General features: G+C 51.8%; 1 protein-coding gene across 2 annotated transcripts in view; it reads left to right on the top strand.

Moving 5' to 3' along the window:
* The window catches only part of Drak (Death-associated protein kinase related), a 224,710-nt gene that overhangs the window by 50,986 nt on the left and 149,106 nt on the right, over positions 1-24,618 (top strand). The window contains exons 1-2 of one of the 2 annotated variants that reach the window (XM_055076551.2): positions 2,817-2,904; positions 5,541-5,666. In XM_055076551.2, the coding sequence (XP_054932526.1) occupies positions 5,545-5,666 (122 nt within the window). In that variant the 5' untranslated portion in view covers positions 2,817-2,904; positions 5,541-5,544. Of the gene's footprint in view, positions 1-2,816; positions 2,905-5,540; positions 5,667-24,618 lie in introns of those variants that run through there. The other variant, XM_050188081.2, reaches the window with a different exon arrangement.

Genomic DNA, 24,618 nt, shown 5'->3' with positions numbered 1-24,618 from the left:
GAAACCTGTATGAATTTCGTTTGTAGCCTCGCGCTACAGTCTGGTGGGTTACAATCCCCCCCCCCTTTTTTTTTTCCATTTCGTGAGCCTTCCTCCACCTTGCGGGCTTCCGCAGCATTAATTTGCCAAAGGGAACATACACACCCAGCCCTGCAACACGTTTTTCTTTTTTCAGTCCAGCCAGGAGACGTGCCATCCGTCGCGATCTCGTTCGTCGAGGGTTGCGGCGGGCCCCCTCGTCGCCGTTATTAGCTTGCTAGAGTTGATGCAAAAGCCGGCGAGGAGAGCAAAAGTCAAAAGCACAGGCGACGACGCGACACTTCGGGCTACACCTGTCTCAGCCGTTGCGCGCGAAGTGAGCCGGAGTCAGCGTCAGAGCCCGGCGTCTTCCGGGGCTATCGATCACTCGCGGTACGGGTCGCCGCTGAACCAGCTCGGGGCCCGCGTATACTGGGGGTTCTGGGAAGAGATCGCTCTTCAACCGCACCACAAGGCTTCCGCCTTGTGGTGGAATTGTCGCGACAGGCTCGGGGGGTGGTTGTCGCTCCCGTTCCTCGCGTAATGGCTATTTGCTGCTGGATCCTTTCCAGCTCTTGCGTATATGCACCGATGAGCGACCCAGAATACATGCTGCTCTGCTATCTTCTCTTGGAAGTCTTGATGTCTGCACTGGCGCTGCAGCAAGCGTCTACGTCGGGCATCGAAGGAGCAAACATCGTATATCAGGGCTCGCTTTCGTGAGGCTGCTGGGAACGTGTAGTTGTGTTGTTATCAGTGCCCATGTTAAATAAGTGTGTGCGTGTGTGTGTGCTTAGATTCGTGCAGCACGCTCCTACCTATAGTTTGCTGATAAGCGCAGGCATTCAAGCAAGGCCATCTCGACGGAAGTATTTGCTGAACTATCAGAATCACGTTCATTCTTGCTTCAGAGATCTGTACTGTACCTTGTGCAATGTCTTATCTGTGTTCCGACGTTTTTATCGCCAGAGGAAGTTAACGCCAGCAAGCGAAGAGTCTTGAAAGTTGCGAATGCCGAAACTTGAAAGACATTGAAAGTGCGATTGCTGCCCAGAAATACAATTCTGCCAAACTCGCAAACGTAGACTGAAGAGGGAATTCCCGCTTGGCCCCTCATTGTTGACCCATGTTGTATCTCTTTGGACGAAGGTTCATCCCTAGCGCTGCCACCAGTTGTTAGGATTGGGGGCTCAATCCCATCGCTGGCATCCAGTTGTTGGATCTGGAGGACAATCCCAATTGCTGTCCCCCAAGTTTTTGGACCTTGCCGTTGGGTGCGAGAGTTGGCCGAGGTTGAGGAGGATGTCGGGATGAAAAACTGGAGGTTTATTTACAATATTTACAATGAGAGTACAAAGAAATGAACAGTCATAAAGTCATTACGGGCCGGCAGCAACTGGGGCGCTGCGGCCCGTGGCAAGAAGCTCGCAAGAGATGAATGGAGGAACGCTCTCTTGCTGCTCCCGGTCTCTGGCTTTTAACCCTTTCGGCGTCTCGAAGTCACGTCACGTTCGGCCAATCGGCGAGCCCGCTAAGGTGGCGTCATTTTTGGCCAATCGGCGAGCCCGCTCAGGTGGCGTCATTTTCGGCCAATGGTAGGCGCCCGTGCGATTGTGTCACACCCGGCGCAGAGGGTCGCTCCTTGGGCCCCAATTGTCCGAGGGCTTACTTCTCTCTGCGGTATTGCCTTCCTGGCTTGCAACTGCCTTCACAAAGGCGGATGGGGGGATTGCTGCCAGGGCTTCACGGTGCATTACAGCCGTCTTGACTTGGGACTCACGTTACCTGGAACCGTGCCAGGCTCCCGCTACACTTTCGGGAAGAGTCAAGCAGTGAATAGCTCCACCTGCGGCGCACGATGTGGGAGACGCCAACTCGTTTGCACGTGCCGCGCCTCGGGAACGGGGTAGATGTGCTTCTGCGCTCCTTAATTATCTGTGACGCGATTCGATGTGGTCTGGTCAACTCGAAGGAGGCTCAGGAAAAGGTCCCGTATCTAACACCCAACAAACAGAGCTTAGCTCTCAAAACACACTGCGGAATTTTATGGACAGTAACCTGATTAATCCTTTATGAAACACGCTGTGATGGCTTAGTGGCTTTGGCGTCGCGCAGCTGCTAAGCACGAGGTCGCGGGTTGAAATCCCATCCGCCTGCGGCCGCATTTCGATGTGGGGTGAAATGCAAGAACGCTCGTGTACTGCGTATCGGGTGCCCGTTAAAGAACCTCAGCTGTTCAAAATTAATCCGGTCCCCCACTATGGCGTGCCCCATAATCAGAATGTGGTGTTGACATGTAAAGCTCCGAAATGTTCAGTTTTTAATTATCAGTATTATATGTGCGTTATTTTTATTGTCGTAACATATTTATTTTGCTTTTGTACACACCTTTAAGTACGTAAATATTGAGTGCGGTTTTCGTGCTATTGTATTGCTCTACATACTATTTTAAAAATAGTATTTTTATTCTGCATTTCTTCGTAATGCATGTATACTTCTTTCGATATAGTGCGCTGTTGTTTTGCTACCTGTAATTTCCTTTTTACGGCTCTCTTCGCGACAGCCTGCCGCTTCAGAGGCGAATGTCTAATCTTTCGCATGCGGCTGATGAAGAAGATGAAATTTCTTCAAACTTGTGCATACAAGTGCTCTTATACTAGACTTTACCTGCGTTACGCGAGCTTAAGAGGTCAGCTTTCACATTTAAGTTTTATGTGAGCATGGGGCACAAGTCACGTCTTCTCTCAAAAATAAAAAAGGAGGGGTAGGGAAGGGGGCGGGGGCACATTCTGTTTGATGTTTGCGAACCATGTAGTGGGTCTTCCGAATCATTGACATCTCTCCAACAACAACAAATTACCGGGCAACAGCAGCAGCACCAGCAGAGTAAGATGCTTTCTCCATTTTTCGGCAGTATATCCCTTAGGCGACAACACTCATCCCTTAGACATCCCATTAGACAGCATTCCTCGTTGACTATGCGCTTTGCACGCACAGGACACGCGTAAACGTGTCTACCCCCACGATTAATCTATCACACGCAGCGCACAGAGGGGCGAGTCTAAATCAAGCTTTGCAGCAGATGTCAAAATGACATATAGCGACTTCAAGAACACGTGCAGAGGAGCTGAGCGAGCAGCAGCAAATACACGTCGAAGTCTAAAGCTACGCACTCGCCTATGCACCTTCCATTTGCATGGTCTGCTCTATGCCTAACTCCAAGGTACTATGTGGAGAATTCCTGACGGACAAGTTCAAAAGAAAAGACCGATCGATGTTTCAAAACTGCATAACTGGGACTTTGAGAGGTCACTAGCTACCAATGCAGCGTATATGATAATGCTCGTTCAGGTTCTTGATACTGCAAAGGCCCTCGTGTGATGACCAAGCGTTTCGTGTTCTGTGTACCGTGCTGCATAGCCTTTCGCTTTTCGATCTCGTCGAGTCCTGCACACAGGCGAGACGACGTGCGTCTGATGGCGGTACGCCCGAAAGGCAACTGTGTGTATGTGTCTGTAAAGCCGTTCTCTTTCAGCATGGTCGTCTTGCCTCCCGGGCAGCGGACGCTGCTATTCTGAGCGGCGAGAAGTCGCGGCTCGCCTTTTCTTTATTTTTCCTCCGCATCGTTTTGCTGCTGTCTTGTGCATACGGGTGCCCTAGCGGCCGGCATCGCGTGCTTGCTCATCGACTCAAAGGGGTGCTGCAAGCCGTGTCGGAAAGGTACCGGAAGAGGCTCACTTACTTTTTTGTGCGCGATACCAATTTTCATAGGTGGCGCTAGCGTAGTAGCTAGATAACGCCTGCTGTGATTCGTGAGCTGGAACAAGGCATGTAGTTTTGCTCACTGGGTTTATTAAACACGCGTGCTCGCTCGCAAGCTCTTTCTCACATGCAGCTGCACATACCCACGAGAGAGAGAGAGAGACCATCTATTTCTCGGGCTTTTGTCATTGTGTTACTGCTAACAGTGGTTTCATACCTGAACAATGGGGGCGATGTACGTCAGTCACTGCATTCTTCAAAGTAAGTTACTTCTCGGACACTTCCTCTCTGGTTCCCCCTGAAGGTCGTAGATAAATCGTAGCCACAAACGTGCTACCTGTTTTCAGCTTGACTGGCGATAGCCAAGCCTCGTGTCGTGGTGTTTTTGCTGTCTGACCTGTAACAAAATAGCTTGGAGATAACCCCATTGTGTAGTTTCGTATATGCGTTCCTTTGCGTTCGGTCATGTCCTGTTTCCAGCGCTCGAATTCGTTCGCCTCGAGACCGCGATGCGCTGTCGAACCGCGCCCGTTGGTTCCAGCAGCTTCTCCTTGGCCCTCGCCCGTGGTCCCGAAGTGGGCATACTCTGCTGTGGTGGCGCTGCTTACGAGCAAAGTGCACACGCACCTCTCTCTCTCTCTCTCTCTCTCTCTCTCCAGCTCTGGCTTTCAAGAGACTGCAGGCGGCCTGTGGTGACGGAAAGGGGGGCAGGGGGGGAGTGAGTGGCTGCGCTTTTGTTTAGTTTGTTTCTTGAGTGGCGCCTCGGAGTTCTCGCCCGAGCCGGGGCCCGGTTCTTTTTCTGGGGAGAGCCAGCTCGCGGCAGGCAGCTAGGGAGCAGAGCTCGGCCGGCCGTCGTTTCCTCGCGTAGGACGTCCCGTAGAGACCCGTGTTGTGTGCGTAGTATACTAGACCCCGCAGCAGAGCAGCAGCATCACGTTCGAAGCGTCTTTTTTGTTTCTTATTCACGCTTCGTGCCGTCATCACCCGCTACCCGCCACCGCCACCTATAGACGTCGTCCGAGTGTCCCTTCTTTTCCTCCCGTTTCCAGCTACTGAGCTGCAGCGGCGTCCGATGAGGCAGGTGTTTTCGCTGCACGTCCCGGACGTCTCGCGAACACGAGACGGACGGTCCCGTGGGCATGATCCGGCTGTCGGTGTTGTCACTTTTCTTTCGCCGCACGGCTGCTTTCAGTGCATACGTTTGGCGTGGTCTCAGTGTTTGTACGGTGCGCGCGCGCGCGTGATTGCGATCGGATTCTCACGGGCGCCGTGTTGCCTGCAGTTATCGTTCGAAGTTCCACGACGCTTGGTCCTAGCCTCTGAAGTGTTGGATGTGTATTAAAAAAAAAAGAACAAAAGAAATTGCCGCTTATTTCGTGCATATCTGCCACTGAACTGCCCTCAGGGAAGAGTGGTTTGTGCACCCCTTCGGATTTACCACCGTGCGCCAGGTTCGGAGTTCGCCTATGATGGTGCGGTGTATACAACGTCGACTACAAATGATTCTGCCGTAACGTGAGCATTAGCGGTGGTGTTCTATATATACGCAATGCTTACACGTTCACTGGCCCGTAACACTTGCCTGCTGTGACGGTGGCGTGGCGTTACTTACGCTGGCGGCTTCCCGTTCGCATTGCATGTTTAGAGATGTGCGTGTGCTGTTATGCGCAGTATAGTGCGTTGTGGTTCCCAAGGCTTTCGCTCGTTGATGCGTTCTAGAGTGACTGACTGCATCTCTCTCTCTTTTCTTTATTGCGCAGAGACATGGAGAAGAGCGTCGCCGTCCCGCAGGGCTTCCTCAGCGAGGCCACGGCTCCGGTCAAAGTCACCGTGAGGACCGACAGTGTCGCTGACCACTACAACGTCGAGCCTCGGCCCTTCGCAAGGTGTGTACACGCTCGCTTCTTTGTGCCGCATAGTCCTTGCTTCTGGCTGCGATTAGTGTCCGCAACGAGAAGGCCTCTTGTATTCCTATAATGTTACTGTTAAAAAGCTTTGAAGGCGATTTTCACTGTCTCAGCCCATTCGAATTCGTGTCTGTACTAGGGTCTCGATTGAAGCATTGTTACTGTCGCACTTACGTCCCCCTAAGCATCCTTAAAGCCAAAAGTAATAGTGTCGTAGTAAAGTCACGTACGTGCAACTAATGCGCGTGCGCTGTTTCAACGTCAGCAGACATCACGGATTCCGAAGATTTCCGCGCCAACGCTGGGAGCTTCGCTAGTGCAATAAAAATCGCCGTTTTCGCGTGGCGTCTCACCACAAGGAGACGTGGCCCCGTCGTCGCCAGTTCGACCCGACGGTTGGCGCGCCCTAGCGAAACGCGCCTCTCTCGTGCTTCGGCGGTTATTCTACTGATTGATTGCACGCGGTGTTCTCGGCGACCCATGCGTCATGTCGCAGAGCGCGTGCGCGGGCGAACGACACATGACGGGATCTTTCCGTCACGTGCGCGTAGACCGACATTCGTTTACGCTGCGTATAGTTACCCCCCCCCCCCCCCCCCTCCCTACCCTGTCCGATCGTCCCCGCTCTCCTGCCTTCCGTCGGTTGCGCGCGCAAGGCCGATAGCGGGGTGTTCGAAGCGCGAACGGGTTCGCCCACGCATCCGCCGCTGCGGCTCGATCGACGGTGCGTTGCGTGCGAGTTTACGTGCGCGCATGTCTCCGTGTATATGCGTATGCACTCACGTGAGAAGGACGAATTTGCCGCGCTCAGCATGGAGTGTCACGCTTTCGTCAGGTATATATGCGCGCACCGCCGGCTTCCACGGATGAGCGCGCTAAACTCGCCAAACCAGACAGCGTGCCCCCCCCCCCCATATGCAATAAGCAGCGGCAGCTCTCTGGGTGTTAGTTGAAGCCGTCACGTACGACCCCGTTTGACGCAGCTGTGTGTGCGCGCGCGTGCACGCGCTTCCTTCGTGAAGCGGCAGGCCTGTGCGCGCTGTTTCCAGTGTCGCGGGAAGAAAAAAGAGTTGTACGTGGAACGTGTCGTTATAAACGCTTGTTAGTCGTGGCTGTGCGGAATCTGCGCGTTCTTCGTCCCGGCAATTGTGCCGCGCAAGAACAGCGCGGTCCGCGCCGACTGCCCCGGATGTGGCGGCCCCCGCTGCGAATAAATAAACATTTAATTCCCGATGCCGGCCACGAAGAAGCGGAAGTATGTTTATGGCTTGCGTTGCTTGCGACGTGAGAAACCCAGCTTCGCGAAAATGAGGATGAAACGCTTAGGTGGCCGCCGGGAGCGTTGGAAAGTCGGCCATGGTTGTATTGGCATCGAGAGCTTGTTTTCACTGGCAGTGATTCATGATAGGCCGGTGAACTGCTGTTTACGTGAGCCCACAGTTTCCTTTGTTGTTTTCTTGTGGTTGCTTTGGCGTGTGTCCGCACCGGCAGGCCTAGGAAGAAAAAAAAAAAAAAAAAAAAAACAAGGACGGGGAGAAACGCAGTTTTTAACTTGTATGCAGTTGCTGATACAGTACTGCCTTTCAACACGCTTTATTATGCTCTTGCTTATATAGCTTATCGAACTCTGTATCCCACAAGTAATGACTGATGTTTATGAAACATCTTTAACTATATTAAAATGTCTTTAGGCTCTATCAGCGAAACGGCGTCGGTAGTTTCGATTTCACCCTGTCCGCAAAAATAATCGGGCTCTTATATACGTAGGCTTCTAATCCGCGAAACACTGTACTTAAAGAAGCAGAGGCTTGCAACCTACAGGTGCTATTCCTTGTGGCAAATCTTTATAGCTTTCTGCGGAGGTCACACTCGTTCGTCTCGTGCCAACGCGGTAGTTGCCAGGTTCCCGACGTGCAAATCTGCATGTATAGCTTCCATACGTATGTGCGCTGAGTGTTATCGTAGTGACGCATGTATCTGAGAGGGTGCGGAGTAGCGTATCGGTTATATGCGTCAGCGTGCACTCTCTCAAGGTGTGCCACGTAAGTTGGCCGCCGCTTGGTTTCCTGCTATTCTGTCGTCGCCCACACAATAAAAAAACGGAACTCGGACGGACTCGGCGCGTCCTCGACCTTACGTGCCGTCGTTGCTTGGGGCTGCTATCAGCGCGCTTATCGAGAGCGTGGAGTGGCAGGAAGAAAACCGCATTTATAGGACGCGATACGCGCGGCAACGGGGACACGAGTGCCGCGAGCGCACGGCTTCTTTTATGGCGGCCACAAACTGCGTTGAGCCCTCATGTTGCTCGACGACGCGATGCATTGCGTTCTCTTGGAGGGCCGGAAATCGCATGCGCATGCCAGCGCAGGAATTTCCCGGGGCGCAAAGCTCGCCACAACCGACTTTTAGCGGATAAGGAATTGCGTGCGCGGTATATATAGTGTTATGGCTTGTTGCCGCCATAGGTGTGTGTGCGCGTCTCGAGGTGGGAGAATAAATGTTCTGGCTTGTCTGAAGGGTTACATACATTGCAAACAAGGCTGGGAAGGCGCAGGAAACGAAGCAAACGCATACTCTAATGAAATGCGCGTAAGTCCAGTATATTGTTTACCGATTAATTTAAGCTTGTTTTCAAGCTACTTTGCGGCGCCGCTTTCAGTAAGCTACGGCGCGCCTGCTATAGTGAGAAACACACCGTGTTCGCGTACCAATTTCAGCGGCGCGGAGATTGTGTCCTTGTGGATCAGGGTTAATCCTCTGCGAATTTTACTGGAGATGTCGACGAAACCGATATATATGTGCGTGTGACAGCGGAAGAGGCCGCCTTACTACAAAATACGATGCTAATAGCCTCCCTGTTTTCATGTATATGGTACATGATTCATTTCCTAGATAAAACCCTCAGAAATATGGAACAGCAACGACATTCCTTAAAACCCTTAAACGTCGCTCAAGGCTCGCGAATCCGGCTGTGTATGTGCTTCTGATATTGTTCGCTGTTGGTCGACTTCAGTCTCTAAACATTTGTTCCATACAGCTGTTGCGTGGGTGGCTTGAAGCCTTCCATCGCCGTGGCTAACACCGACGGCTCGAGCTGAAAATCGGGACGGCGTTCGCCGGTTCCAGGTGGCGCGCAGCATCTGTGTGCGCTATAGTCACTGGATATTTTTTTTTTTTCCCAGCGACTTAGTGTGAGCCATAGCGTGCCTCGATGTCCTCCTCTCTCGCAGCCGTGGTTAAAGGGGACATCTAGGCTCCCTCGCTCGCTATACCCAATTCCGCCTGCGTTGATCTCACATGTAGGGCGTTGAGACAGCGCCGACCGTGTTGAAAACTTTGGCAGCCTTGACCAGTATACATCGCGACCTAAGTGGACCGCTCGCGCTCTCACCTCCGTGTCCCTTCGTGCACGCAGTGATGTGATTATAACGCAATCCCTTCCGTCCTGCAGAACGTCGCGGCCACGAGGAACCGGATGAGGGCATAAAGCCCCCTCGCGCGCGCTGCGCAACCATCTGCATTATATAAAGAGCATCTCGTCTGAACTTTGCTCACCTGACGGCAGCGGGAGCTTATAAGTCCCGGGTGCCGGTGCAGCTCTTTCCCCGCCCGCAGAGGTGTTGACGGGAGACGCGCAATACTTAATCTCCTGTCGCGTCGCGAACGAGTTCGCCTGCCTCCCATTCTTTGTGCCCGCGCGCGGTTATGTGTTCCACCGGCGGCCTCGTTGGCATTAGTCCCAATTTTCGCGAGCACAGTGGGAAAGCACTGTCGTGAATGGGCCTGCACGGCGGCTCCCAGAGCGCGCTGATGGAAGGCGCTTATTTAATTTACCCCGCGCGCGCGCGTTCTGTTTGCGCTGCCGGATTGTTACGCGCAGTTTGCTTTGCGGGACACTTTGCTCTCGCCGCCGCCGCCCGCTGCAGGCACGGCTGGCGCTGGAGATTTAGAAGCTGCGGAAGCGCTCGAGCCCATTGGCCGAGGACTTGGGAACAAACGTGGCCCTTTGTTCGAACGTCTTCTCGACCGCGCTCCCCCGTATTCTCGACGGGAAATAACAAAGGAGCGCCGAGCAGAAACAAAACGACACCGTCGCGGCCACGGTTCTTGAGGGGGGGGGGGTGCAGTACACTTCCGGCAGGCCTCGGGTCGCCCGTCGTGCCTGAACCGCGGAGAAGAAGCCTTTGACTTCCCTCCCACGCGTGCGTTATAGGACAGTCGCTGCACGATGAGCAGGATAGCCCCTATGTATACGTGTCCGTGTGCGCGAGAAAGTGAGAGAGGCGAAGGAGCTGAACACTGGGAAGGTCGAAGATTCCGTGACTCGTTCTCTTCTTCCGCTTGAAAGAAAACAGAATGGGCGACGTCGCCGGGACGCGTTGCATTCTCCAAGGATTCGGAAGTCTCGGGTGTATATACGATTCCGCGGTCGACCTCGCGCGCGCAGTCTCTCCTCCGTGGACGATCGGAGGCTGCTCTGACCGGAAGCGAGCGTTTGCGGTTGCCGTGTTTTTTCTAGCCAACGCGCTGCGGCGCTCAGCGGCTATACGGGCGAACAACGCATGGCCGCAGTATGTGTGTGCGCGCGGACCGGGTGCGCGTTGTTTCCTCAGAAAACAGTGCGTGTTCGTTGACTCAGCGCTATACGAGACGCCGCGCGGTCCTTGGCACTTGACGACGCGCTGCCGCACGCCCTTCAATACGGAAATGGCGAGCCTTGAAAAAAGGGCGGCCCACGTGCATACGAGCCGCGCGCATGAGCGAGCGAGCGTGCGTGAGGCTCTTGACTCGACGTGAGACGCGAGGACGATGACTTGCGGCGGCCCGCCGCGAGACCGATATCGATGGCCTCCTGCACCTATAGCTCGTGCCTCGTCGTGCGTGTCTATGTACTACGCTGAGCGTCCCGCATAGCGTGTCATCCGAGATCGCAGATGCTGACAGTATCCATACACCGTCGGGGAAAACCAGGAATTTATCAGGGAATTAGTCAACTCTGGAAAATTAGGTGAATAAACGAAAACTTTTCACTCCAGGTATTTTGAATCGGGAAAAGTGGTACCTACAGTATACATAGTTACGGCTACTATGGCAGAAGGAAATGTAGTTTTCAACTTAACCGAGCGTATAGTCTGCAAATAACGGTGTCATTTGCTGGTTTTGTGAGTGTGAGCCTGGCCGGGTGGTTGGAGTACCGTGGAATGCGTTATTCACTCATATCTGATTGTGAATTCTAACTGACTCGCTGTTTACTGGTAGTAGTTTCTGAAAATTATGGGCTGGCATAATAACCTGGCAAGTTATAACCCCCCCCCCCCCCCCCCCCCGACACACACACACACGCACACGTTTTTCATTTTTTTGAGCCTTTAACGCCCACCGCCAGTGAACTTCATAAAGACGATCAAGAAAACCTTGAAAAATCAGGGAATCTGACATGTCAATGTACGTATCAGGCGCCCTGTTTGAAGAACTTATTTGTGGAGTTTCACAAAAAGAAAAGGAAACTTAATTTCATTTGGTGGCGCTTTTTGATTTCTCGTAATGATCTGCGTGTACGCGCGGGCACGCAGCAGTCATCTGTCGTCCGGCGAACAACTGGTGGTCGTTCTTTGTACCTGTAGATGCCTTTCGACATCTAATGCGTTCCATGAGCGATTGCATTTTGTCGTCAGCTTCTTGCATTGCAGCGGGAACTGCTCAGAACGTGGGAGGACCCGGTGATTGCATTAGCTTGCGCAGGCTGATAGAAAATGCCCGCATATAGACGAAATGGGAAATGTGGCCATTGAGCGCGATGTTCTGTTCAGCTGCTGTACAGTGGTTGGTCCAGGCTGCCCTTGTGTCGCGCCTTGTCTTTTTCCCCTGCTACTTTTTATGACGTGGAGAACAAGTGGCCTTGCTCAAAGAGTATTTCGCCAAGAATGGGAGGTTCATGAGGTTTCCTAGTCACTTCAGCGCGCCCAAAGAAAAAAAAGAAAACGAAAAAACGAGTAGGAAGACAGGCGAGAGACAGAGACCTTCGGCACACTATTGGTGGCCGCGTGCACCAGTCTGTGCCACTAAGGTGTAGTTGTTAGATTCGAATTGTGCGCACGCCTGCACGTTTTCGAGTTTTGCTACGTGTATATCAGCTTCGGATATATTAATATCACGAATGAGAGTCGGGTTGTGCGTAGAACATTCGAAGCGTGAAGTAAATCAGGGTGACACTGAAAAGGCGTTACGACGCGGTGTGAAAAGAAAAAAAAGAGAAAAAAAGTGTGCTTTACTTTTAATGACGAAAGCTGCCGAGGCATTTAGGCATTACGGGTAATTTCTCTTGAGTTCCCAGCAGCACTCCAGCAGCACTCCAGCACACCGAAGCACTATATCCGAAGGTCTATCACTCTCCCTCTCTCCCGAAGTGCCCACGCTATAATCACGCACGCGCGAATGGTCAAGGACCATTCGAAAGAATGCTGGTCGTCTCGAAAGCGACACGGAACCGTGAACACAGCCGTTAGACTTGGGTGAGCGAGCGAAAGAATTAGGAGATAATAATGAACAGGTGAAATCGGCGTAACGGATCTGAACGCTTGAGATCGCGAAGTGGAGAGGAAGGCATGCAGACAGACGTGAGCACCCCGCGTCTCGACGGCTGTACAAATAAAAGGGACGGTCGTCGCTTTCCTTCTCTCCTCGATTTGGCCCGCTCTTGCGTAACCGCCTGTGCCACGCTTTCGTTGGTTGCAAAACGTCCTGCCGTGGTAACGTGACCTTCGCCGCATTACGTCTTTTTTTTTTTTTTCACTGCTGAGGGCGATATCGTCGCTTCCTCTTCAAGGTCCGAGAACGGGGTTGGGGCCCTTTAGACCAGAGAAGTGACCTTCTCTGGTCACCCATTCGACGTGTGGGCCTTTGCGAAAAGCTGCTGTCGCGCTACACTGGCCCATACCGTGTGGTGCGACAAGTGACCGTTGTCACGTATGAAGTCATCCCCGCCGACCTCTCAGCGTCATCGTCGGCTGCAAGTGACATCGTTCACGTGGCGAGACTAAAGCCGTACCACACACCTTTAACCGCGGATGTGTAGATTAAGCACCGGGGCGGTGCTTCTACAGCCGGGGGTGATGCTACGGAACAGCCGCCACAGTGTGGCTGCACTGAGGAGGAAGAAGACGACGTGGGCCCGCTTGATATAGCTTCGCTATTTCGGCCTTCCGTTAGCGTCCCTGTAAATAAATTGTATATAGCATTGGGCTTCAGCTACACGTAACATTATCTCGAGGATTTCAACGCATTGTACGCGTACAGTGCTAGTTGCGCGCAGGTTGCCTAACGCGAATGAAATTTTCGCAAGCGAGACAGTGACCTAGTTTGCACACTTGATGTACGCAGCTAAAAGAATCCTCATATATATATATATATATAATTAGATTGTAGTGAAGAGGAATGCCCGGCGCTGCAGACACATCGCCAGTTGTCCGGGAGGCGCGAGCTCGAGATTGCCTGAACTGCTCTGGTTAAGGCACGCTGCCAGCTGCTCTCTTGTACCGTATTCATATTAGATTAGATTCACTTGTGTGTGTGTGTGTGTATATATATATATATATATATATATATATATATACCCTAAGAAGCCAGCAAACTGACAGCACAGAGGAAATTGTAGTTACTGATTTAATTAAACAAATAATAATAAATTAATGGAAATGCAAGTGCATGAAAAAACTTGTCGCAGGTGGGGAACGATCCCACGTCTTCGCATTACGCGTGCGATGCTCTACCAGTTGAGCTAACGCGGCACAGTTTTCCCATCTACTTTCATCGGTATTTATTTGTTTTGCTACTAGAACTAACCCTAGGTGTGTTAGCCAGCGCCACCACTCACAAACCATGACGGCGGATGTGGTACATCCTTTCTGCCGCAGGCGTCACGATTATCTGATCTTTTTGGGTGAAGGCAACTGGTGAACAAACCCGCACATATGCTACCTGAAAGCATCAATGTTGCCGGTTTCGAGAACCTTGTTATGGAATAAACGAGGAGAAAGAGGGTTAACCAAGGGGCCCGATCTTTATTAATCATATAAGAAGCCAACAAACAATGACACCAAGGGCCACATAGGGGAAATTACTTGTACATACTAATTCAATTAAAGAAATAATAAATGATTGGAAATGCAAGTGGATGAAAAACACCTTTGTCTTTAACCCCCTTTCTCCTCGTATAACCTCTCTCTCCTCTCTCTCTCTCTCTCTCTCTCTCTCTCTCTATATATATATATATATATATATATATATATATATATATATATATATATATATATATATATATGCAGCACGAGGCATCAGGTTCGACTTCTGGTCGCGACTGCTGCGTTTTAATGAAGGCTCCCAATGGTTCGCTTTCGATGCAGCTTAAATAACGCCATGCAGGTGGTCAAAAAGAATCCCAAGGCCCCCTCCACTCACACAGCCTCTCTCAATGTTCCCGAGATGCGTTGCTTTGACACACCATCAGTCATCGAGAAACATTGGATACTTGGTGAGACATTTTAGCACGCGCTTATCACAACCTGTCGGGCTCACCACTCGGTGGTGATCGGTTGGCGTCTACGCGGAATGCTGCTTTCTGCGTTGCTCGCGAGCCTCTCGGTGATGGAAGGTGGCGGAGCCCCGGTTTGGTGATGCGGAAATGGCAGCGCGCCTGCTTCTGCGTTGTAACCCCCCCCCCCCCCCCCCCCCACACACACACACCTTTTTCTTTTTCTTTCTTTCTTTCTTTCTTTCTTTCTTTCTTTCTTTCTTTCATTCATTCTTTCATTCATTCTTTACCTAGAGCGGTGCCTTGATGTATTCTTCGAGGGCCGCAGAGAGAAGGCAGCACTGTGTACCTGTAATGCCCGTGGGCGTTCACGCGTGCCAGTTATAAAATCTCTGCGATCGCGAATGCTTTTCGTTCTTGGCACTGTCGGTGGCAGTGTCCTTGGCTGTGTGTTCAACTCCTTGCTGGCCGACTAGCATCACTTCGCTGTGCTGGCGCGTGCTGGCGCGTTGAGACGGTGCAGCTGTGGTCCCTGCAGTATTCTACGGACCATAGCGCAGTGTTGGCCCGCACAGTGTTTTGAGAACTGCGTGTAACGGACTGGTGTGTTCGACTGGGTTGACAAGCTCTGTGTCCGCATTGGGCTTGGCATTATGCGCAAACCTTGAGTTGGCGTTGTTTGCGCCGAAGCCAGTGCATACTCGTCCCGAGTTTGGTTGATGAGCCCGTACACAGACTTTAGTTTCTTTTAGCTTTAATTTGCAGTCTGTCTCTCGTATCTCCGTGTGTTCACCGCTCATAATTGGCGCGACTATATTATCTCTACAGGTCGCCTTAATCGCAGAGTCCGGGCCAGCATCGCACCATTATCTTTCGCTCTTAGACTGTGTTGCATGATATTCCCGGAAACCCTCAATATTCATGAAGTTTATCTGCAAGGTTTCCACCTCGACGCCTGTCACTCTCTCGACGAATATGACCCCGCTCAGTGACCACCTGCTTTACTGAACGGCTGCTCGTTCTGCCATGCCACAGCGCCATTACGCAAAACGTTTCGGTAGACTTATTTCCTGTTCGTACAGTGGAGGTGCTCTGACCACGCGACTTCGCTTTAGTCGCCTGCGAAGTGACGTCATATGCGAGCCTTCGCCCTGAATCGCCGCCAGAAAGGCACGCTGCCGCTGCCCAGGATCGCTTTCTTCAACAGAAATCCACAGGCTCCTACAGCCTTCCGGTGGACTTGCATGAACTTGATTGGGCCGTGAGTGCCCGAGACCACACTCAGTTGACACTATTTACCCGTCTCGTAAATCTCTGTGTTGAACTTCGTTAATGCATTCGAAACGGGCACGTGGCAACGAGGGATGTAAGAAATGCCGCATAAGTGCCGGACCACTCTAAAAAGAAAATCCACGCTACTTGGCTCGACTTCAATTCCAAGCTCGCTCTCGTCCTTCCAGATTCAGATAAAATTAATAGCTTTCAGCCGTCCTTGATCGGGCGCGAAGCGTTTTTTTTTTTGTTCATAGTTGTGGAATCGGCATCATATATATATATATATATATATATATATATATATATATATATATATATATATACTGGTATACTGCGTAGCCAAGATATCTTAAATTAAAATCTATCCATCCATGTACCTGCGGCATGGCTTCGGCCAGGTTTTCGCGACCAAGCGCCGTACGCTATGTAAATTCACGACATCCGCAACTCATTTGATCGACGGCCAATTTCTTTCCTTCTTATTTTTCCCAGCGTTCAATGCGGCAGGCGTGCTTCTCTCTCGTTAACGAGCCTCGTGCGCGCGTTATTGTGCGTGCGCACGTGGGCGGATCGTGTATCGAAGTTCGCGATCTCGCCAACTCGTTCCTTCCTTTCTCTCGCTCTTTTTTTTCGTCCGGTCGACTTCCGTTCGGCGCGGCAAAGAGAGATCAGTCTTCGCCACGCGTGCGCCTTTTAAGAAGCTCGCACGGGCCGGCCGGACCGGCGGTCGTTTCGCCGCTGGTGCTGACGCGTATATTGCGCGTGTGCCTGGTGCCCCCCGTCCTATCGTTGCTCTTGGCCTGTTGCCCGTGGGTTGCTTGTGGAGTTTGTTGTTCGTTTCGAAACAGGCGCGGGATGCGGAATATGCGTGGGCGGAGGAGGCTGCCTGTCGTTTGGTGTTTCTTTGGCGCTGCTGCTGCTTTCTGTTTGGCGCCCAGAATGTTGTTTTCTTTCTTCTTGCCTTGTTTTCTTCTTTTCCCAACTCTTGGCAAATACCACGTAGAAAGGCAGCCTCTGGGCCGCCCGCGGAACGCTCCAAAACAACCGTACACGCGGCAAATGTATAGAAGAAAAGAAGTCAATATTGTCTTTTGCGTTTTGATCTTTATTGCCGCTTGTTCGACGGGGAGCTTGGACTACGGAAAAGTTCTGTTGGACTGTCAGGGACACCTGCGCATAGGTGCAAGCTTGCGAAACGTGCCTTTTGTTGTCGCCAAGCGGCTTGTTGTGCGGCTTGTTTTCGACTTTCGCCGTTCGGGGCGATGGCGCCCGTGGTTTATTTATTTATTTTTTCTTCTTCTTTCAGACGTTTCTTTTGTTTACGTCGTATCCGTCACGGTTGTCGAAAGAGACGGAAACTGAAAAAAAAAAAAAAAAACCGGAGCGAATTCGGATGTGCGCACCTCGCGCACTTCCCGCGATGTGAACGGGGCGTGTGGCCACTGTTCACCGTTTCCGACGCGTGCGAAATGTGCCGTGACGTTTCCTCGCTGAGCCTTTTATCACGGAACTGCGTGGCGATTTCTTTAATTTTTATTGTTCAGACTATAGGCCTCATTCAGCAACGCCCCAGAGAACATCGTGTAGCTTCCCAATTGACCACCTATAGCTGGCATGGGCGGTCTGGTGGTGGGAGTGGCAGGGTCGCTTTAATTGGCTCGTCATGGGAACTATACGAGTTGGCTTTCCAGCGTATAGCTGCACCATCGAAAATACGCGGAGGCAACGTGATTTCGTAATTATACGCACGTGCATTAAATACGAGACTAAAGCGCTAGCAGCTCGCGTATCATCGTAACGTGTCTGCCGCCGTATTTTGTACAGTGAGGCTTTCCTCACGACCGCGAGCAAATTTAACTCTGCAGAAAGAGTTTTCTCCGCTTCTTCTGCAAGTCGATCGGTCTCTGCAGCCGCGAAGAAAATGCGAAAGCAAGGCGAGATCTGGCGCCATATGTCGAATCAATGAATGCCGCTGTTTCAGGTTTCAAACTAGCGACCGGAGGTTTATCTCGGAAGGAATGACGCTGGAGACTGCAACGCACGAGACTAGACAGAAACAGGACAAGTGCCTTCTGTTGTCTGGATAGTCTCGTACCAACCCTTCCCTCCTGTAAGTTAGCGTGGAAATCCTGCGCGAAAATCGTATACCGGCATACTGAATCACTGTTAACGTTCCGTTGTTGTGTTGGGTGAACTTTCTACGCAACGTCGGTCGAACGAAAGGACACAAGAGCGATATATTTCGAACGAACGCGTCATTCGCGCTATATATGAGCGTGCACGACCGTCTCCTTTCGCGCCGCACGCTTTCTCGCGTGTAGCGTATAGCCTCCTTTCTCGAAAGCTCGTCGTCGGTGCAGCGGAACACTGTCGGATACGCGCTGGTCCCGTTTTTCGGCGGCGCGTCGCGGGTTGGCGGGAGGGGGATGACCGCTTTGGGCGACATCTTGCCTGCTGACCTTCTTATTGGAGTCTCAGAAGAAACGGCAGGGAGGGGGGGGGGGGGGGGTCTAATAGGGGGCCCCGGCCAAAGGGCACACGTCGTCTTCAAAGGCAGCAGCAGCAACGACAGCGCCTCTGGCAGGGCGCGCGTTCGGCTAGTTTCCCCCCTCTTTTTGTGCGACGAAGACGACGACGTGCGCGACCCACATCCCACGCCAGCGGTGGAGATGAGACCGCGAAAACGTCGCGGGCGCAGCCGCCAGGCCGCCTCTCAAAAAACGCCCCGGCGCCAGTGTTCTTGTTCTTCCCCTTCTCTCCGGCCCACCGTTCTGTAGGAATGCCCCTCTTATTTTTGGCCCTTACCCTCGGTTAACCCGCGTCTTCTCAGGGAGAGTGGGCCAAACTTTTCCAAGGCGCCTGCCATTCGCTGAAATCCTAGCTGCGCTTGATCGTCTACGCGGGGGACAGAAGCTTCCGTTGGGTAGAATACACGTGTTGTTCTCGACGGGAGTTTCTGGGACCTCCCGTCATATGACCGGTCGCATTGGTTGAGTATACGGCCAAATCGCAGCCTCGTCCTGACCTCGTCCTCTTGCGTCACCATCTGTTGGGCTGAATGGCCGATCGCGTGTGCTGCCTCGGTAATTACTACAAAAGCTACGCGAGCTGCATTGAAGTGTTTTACGTACGTATAGCCGCTATCCCCCTTACTGGTACAACAGAAGCATTTATTAGAATCCTCCCGAGCCAAGATTAATTTTCTATAATTGCGCCCCCCCGCTTTCACCTGCGCTTGCGTGGGGAAGCTCTAATGGCTGCCTGTACACCGAGCTTGTTTTACACCGCGGCCGTAGCAGTTCTGTCGCTTTCCATGGGACTGAAGTCTCTCGGAAAAGCCCTCGTCGGCATCGAGTGCGTCCAGTTCGCGTGACGAATCGTGAAAGGGTGAGGGCGCCAACTCGGCGCATGACGTCGTGGGCCATATCCATGCTATACCCTCTGTCGCGCGCTGTCGGCAGATGTATTTTCCTAGCACCAGTCGATTTTGTGTTGGTATGCTTATCTCTGGTCTACCTATGCCTTAGCTGATAGGGTGCCACTGCATGGTTGGCAAAACGATTTCATGTTGCTGCTAGTGTTGGCGTATGGTATACGGTTCTTATCCCAAGCATTAAATGGGAGGCTGTAGGTAGCGTGATGATCTCGGCTGTGTGCGATGTGTTAATATGATCCGCTGATAAGGATTGTCCATAAAGAGGGCTTAGCGTTGCGGCCACTGTTTTATCTCATTGGCATGTTCCTACAAAGATCCTCAGGACATTGTCTTCGTGTATACTGTGGGCGCCAAAATACGAAGGCACTGCTCGAACGTGTTCAGTGTGTAGTGTTCCACTGACCATAAGAGCCACTGACACTGCCTGGAGCCGGCATACATAACCGTCGCTGATTCGCCGCAGGTTGCCTGCGCACGTTAATCTTGCGTATCTATATGTTGCGACTCCCTTGGACGTTCGCCTGTGTCGTGGTAAACAATAGCGAGCTGCCGCGGCCTCGCGTATACGGTTTCTCACGTGCGGCCACGTGAAAATCATAACTAAGCAGGTTTGCGTACCCGGCTGTTCGTTATCGCTGGAATGCTGCTCTGACGTCGCAACCTACTCGCGCAGTGGAGTCCGGGCCTTTCTTTTGTCTGCGCGCTCTTTCTATACGGGGCGAGGCCCAACGCCTTGTATGCGCACTGGCGGCAGGCAGTCCCTTTGTTTTTGCGCTTATCTCGGCATACGACGCTGCCCCCTCAAGGGCGGAACCCCTGGGGGCAGACTTTATCGGGGCAGCGCGCTGTTTTCGAAGCTTGTTCGGGTCGAACGATCCGGAGTGCCGATAAGGGCCGGAGAGCTCGTGTTAGTGAACTGCGCCGGCGCTGTTCCCGCGTTGGCGTTGCCGCAGCGGCCGCCGCGTTGCCCTCTTGTTCTCAGGTGCGCTCGAGATGATGGCGGGCCGCCTTATCGTCATTGCACTGTCCTTGCGGCAAGGACGCGTGGAGGACCGCGCGGAGCCTGTTTGGCAGAAGTGACTCACCCAGCAACACGCGACGCTGCTATGTTTTGCGAATCTCTATCGCGTATCTCTGCTGGAGTATGCGTGTATATGGACGACAGAATGGTTTAATCACTACAGCGGTGGCCGTCTATACTTATGTGCCGATCCTTTCCGCTGCCAGATGAAGTCAGCGTGGCTGGTATACGCTTATGCTGTCTGATTTATCGTGCACTGGTCCCTCGGTAACGTCTGTACCCCTTCCTTCTTCTTCTTCTGTTAATTTTTTTTTTCTCAGACCGTGTAAGGTTATTTCGTTTGACGGGACTATGCGCTGCGGGGAGTCTGCGAGTTTTTTTTTTTTTTGGATTTCCGAAGTGCCTTTTTGGCAAGGTATACGCTGCGGATAAGTGCAGATAGCGGTACCCCTTTGACTACGAAGTGGCAAGGAAATGTTATTTCATCCTTGCCGGGCAAGTTTCGAGATGGAGTGCGTGTGTGGGAGAGCCGGGGCAGAAAGATATGCCACTAGAGGTGGTGTCTGACCTTCAGCTGTTTTCCGGTTCGTAGCAAAGCATTTTCAAGCTATCCGTTTGATAAGCGGGTTTCAGTAAGTACATATCTATAGTCCTCACTAAAACTGGCGGACGTTAAAGGATGCGCGGTTTGGCGCTTTTAACACATGGGTCTTTTTACTCAACACCACCTACTACATCTTAAGCCCGTTACCAACCACCCCAACCAAAGCGCCTCTCCGGCAAAGTTTGTTCACTCGAGACACTAAATAATTCATAGCTCCCTCTGTGACTGCCTGCATGGCATCGCACGTCGATTGCTGTACAAAAGCTGAAATAGCGCTGCTGCGGTTTTGGAAGTATGCTCCGAATTTTGCATTACACTTCGTTTCGTCTCCGGCATGCCTAAACTCGTGCCTCGTGTCCCATTTTCCTCTCTCTCGGTGTAGGTTAGCAAACCGGACCCAGTCGTTCATAGCCATCTCTCCCTTTCTTTTGTCTCTCTCTTTGCTGCAGACCAGTTTCAGCAGCTGTCCGCGCATAGTAAACCGTAGTCACAGCTCGGCGTGCTTGTTTTCGTGTGTGCTGTACATGTATAGTTGCCGGACATGCCACCGCATTCGTACTGGTATTCCTGCGAAACGTCCAACCGTCGTGAAGAGCCGGCTTCTCGCCAGACTCGAGACTGGAACGTCCAACGTTCTTTTGGTGCGTGGCGCGCTGCGGCTTGCAACCTCAACCTTCCGGTGACCCGCAAAATCGCTGTCGTCGAGATTCGCGCCCAAGCTCCGGCCGCTAACCGCGCGCGGCTTCGACTTTGGGAAGGAGACGCACGCGTGCGATGACGTGCCTGTCCGCCAGTGCGATTGGCAGCTTGGCGGATGTCAACAGACTTCTGCGTTTATTTTCGCTCGACATTTCAAGCTCGCGCAGTGTCGCGCGCGGCCCCGTGCGGCGCATTTAGGTCGATCGCGTTCTTAAGCGTGTCACAGCGCGAGTGTCGAGGCGTTGTTGAGAACGGAGGGGGGCGGGGGGGGGGGTTAAAGTGGGGAACATGGTCGTTGTCAGCCGGGGGGACAGCTTCACTCGCTGGCTGTGTTGGCGTCTTGTCGAGGTGTTTGCCCGCTGCGTGTCCTACTGTTTTGCGTCGTCGTTCGGGCGCGCGCTTCTGTATAACGCGGTGTCAGAGGGTTTCTCGCCCCATGTCGTGCTGTCGTCATGACGGGCGCAGCGGCGTGCGACTGCGCGCGGTCCTGAGCGCGACCTGTGTCGTCCTGAACTCGCTGCTTATAAAGCTCGGCTCCCATGCATGCACTTCTAAATACGGCGACGTGCGCCGACGCGCGTGTACACGTTGCCGTCACATCGTCGACAGCCTTGCTTGGGGACGCTTCCTTTGTACGCGTGCAAGTCTTTGGAGCGCCTTTCTCCAACGTTGTCCCAGCCATGCCGCCTCGCCCGAACGACGTCGACGCTGCTCTCTTTTTAACGAACATTCTGCACAATCGAACATCGTTATAACGAAGCCACGCCCGACACAAATAAAGGCATTTGGTATGTCCGATTTTTTGTAATAAGCATATATTTATTACGTGCTGATATCGGCAAGAAACATTTTAGATTTGCTTTGTTAATCCGATAACTTATTATATCTGTGTTCTCTATAACGATGTCCGACTCGTGTGCTCATTTGAATTGCCAGGAATTTTGGCGGCGCGCGGCTTTTAGTTTTACTCATCGAGTCTAAGCTCAAGAATTTTAAGTAAGCACTAAGAGGCAGGGAACGACTGCAGATTGTCAACAAGCTCTTTCGCAAGGAAAGAGTCGGGCTGCTCCCTCTTAACAGGGCATTTTACGAGCGAACTATCCGAGTGGTGTGCACAGCGATCGCATAAGCAGGAAAGGGGGATATCGGAGGACGTGCATACAATGAAACGACGAGATTTGAAAACCTGCTAATTTAGAATGGGCGCCGGTGGCATATATATATATATAGTAGCGCAGGACGGGGCTAATTTAGGAGTTAGGAGTATGATGGTGGAATCCCTAGCCAGACATGTGCTTTCGGAACGAGTTTTAAGGAACGCTTTTTGCGCTGCCGACTGCGGCGAGTCGAGTGCTCTCGCTGACAGCATCGCTCAACATCTAGCGTGGTTCTATAGCCGTTTCCGCGGCGTTCATATATAAGTATGTTTGTTTAAAGAATGCGCGAAACCCGTTACAGACTCCTTCTTGGTACTCACGTTTGAAAGATCGCCACTGACTTCACATGTTCTCGAAGACCCCCCCCCCTCTCTCTCTCTCTCTCTCTCTCTCTCTCTCTCTCTCTCTCTCTCTCTCTCTCTCTCTCTCTCTCATTTTATTTGCTCTGTTTTAGGCCTCCGTTCAAGAGGAAATGCATTGCGGCCACGCATGTTGTGGCTTTTGCCCTCCCCGTTCGTTTCGCCCGGGTGTTTGCACTTAAGCGCTGTTCTGGAGTGTTGACAAATATTTTTACTTGCCTCCTGTAGATACGCAGGCCGCTGTTTATTGGAAACAGCCACAGCCTGTTTCAATCTCGCCCCTGCTCCGCCAAAGGAAGTTGCCCCCGCCTCTGTCCGCGTCCGTCTGTATCTGTTGCTGGGTTTCCACCCGGGCCCGCGAGTTGTGAATCAGCTCTTGCTGCTACGGCGATGATGGCGCGTGGGCCGGAGGGCGCGCTCCTGCCCCCGCAGCTTCCGAATCATACACGAGGAGGTGACTCGTTCCTTGTTTGGTTTCTTTCTCTCTCTCTCTCTCTCTCTCTCTCTCTCTCTCTCTCTCTCTCTGTGCTGTTGTTCTTTTGTTCTTTCTGCAGCTTCAAACATTCAAGACGAAACCGATGCACGACCACGTTTTCTGCGAACTCCGCTGAAGGTTCGAACTGCCGTATGTACCAATCGTGCCCCGTCCCGGACGGTGAGCAGTAATACCGGCTGCAATTCGTTTTTTTATTTTTATTTTTGTGGTTTTGATAAATTAAATGCCCGTGAGGCAGACGTTTGCGAAAATAGCGACTGATGGCCGTCTGCTCAAATTCTCTCACTGTAGCATATGACAAAAAAAGAAAAAATGACAGCACGTGCGTGCACGTACGTGTCAACATGATTTTGAATTCGGGTCTCGCAGGCTTTCCCACACTTGAAAGCAGAGGGATAAGACCTCGTGTGTTCTTGTGGTTAATTTATTCCAGTGCTCACGTACCGCGGACCGCCACTTCTTTTTAACTACAACTGTATATCTACGTTTATTGATCATTTGTCGCAATATTATTCCTTTTATTATTATAATTGTAAACGATGTTCCGTGAGATAAGGGTGCGAACACTACGAATACGCAAACAAGCTTGTTCCATGCAATATACCAGAAAATCAAATGAGTGTCCGTGAAACCGCAGGGGACGAAGACGAGCTTGATATCAAGTGCGAGCACTCACTACCGACTTGCATTGCATTCAGATATATCATGGTGGCCGCGAGACAAAACAGGCATTTAGAATATAGGCTAGGTCACGGCATTGTTATTTATCTGTTTATATTACCCTGCGGCTATATGCATATATTGATGAGAGATTGGAGGAGCAATTAAATATATTGAGTAATACAATGTACATAAATATATTCAAACGCGGCATACACGAAATCATAAGATATAAATAGGCAGGTTCTAAATAAAGAAAGCTATAATTTATTAGAGTAATAAACTAAAACTAGATCACGCTGTGAAAGTACTAAGCTAAGACATGAGCGGGTTGCCCCTATACCGAGGGGCACGGTCATGGACGACGTGCATTTGCTTGCGTTCGTCCAATAGTTCACATGCATCTGCAACACGATCAAGGCAGAGAGCTGGGCTAGTTGGTGTGTCATCATTAATAAAAAGACTAGCGCAAATAACAGAGACACAGACAGAGAAGACAACAGGACGAGCGCTCGTCCTGTTGTCTTCTCTGTCTGTGTCCCTGTTATTCGCGCTAGTCTTGTGATTAATGACCTGCAACACCCTGCGCGTGTTTCCACCGGTATAGGCTTAATTGGGTCGACGACTATCCGATGGGAGTCTCCGTTACTGAGCCTGCAGCATTATCTGAATGGAATGTTTTTGGAGACACTAC

This window comes from Dermacentor andersoni, chromosome 2 (genome assembly GCF_023375885.2).
Source record: "Dermacentor andersoni chromosome 2, qqDerAnde1_hic_scaffold, whole genome shotgun sequence".
NCBI classification, from domain to species: domain Eukaryota; kingdom Metazoa; phylum Arthropoda; class Arachnida; order Ixodida; family Ixodidae; genus Dermacentor; species Dermacentor andersoni.
The sequence above is the reverse complement of the archived record's forward strand: the minus strand, read 5'-3'. Positions and strand labels throughout refer to the sequence as shown.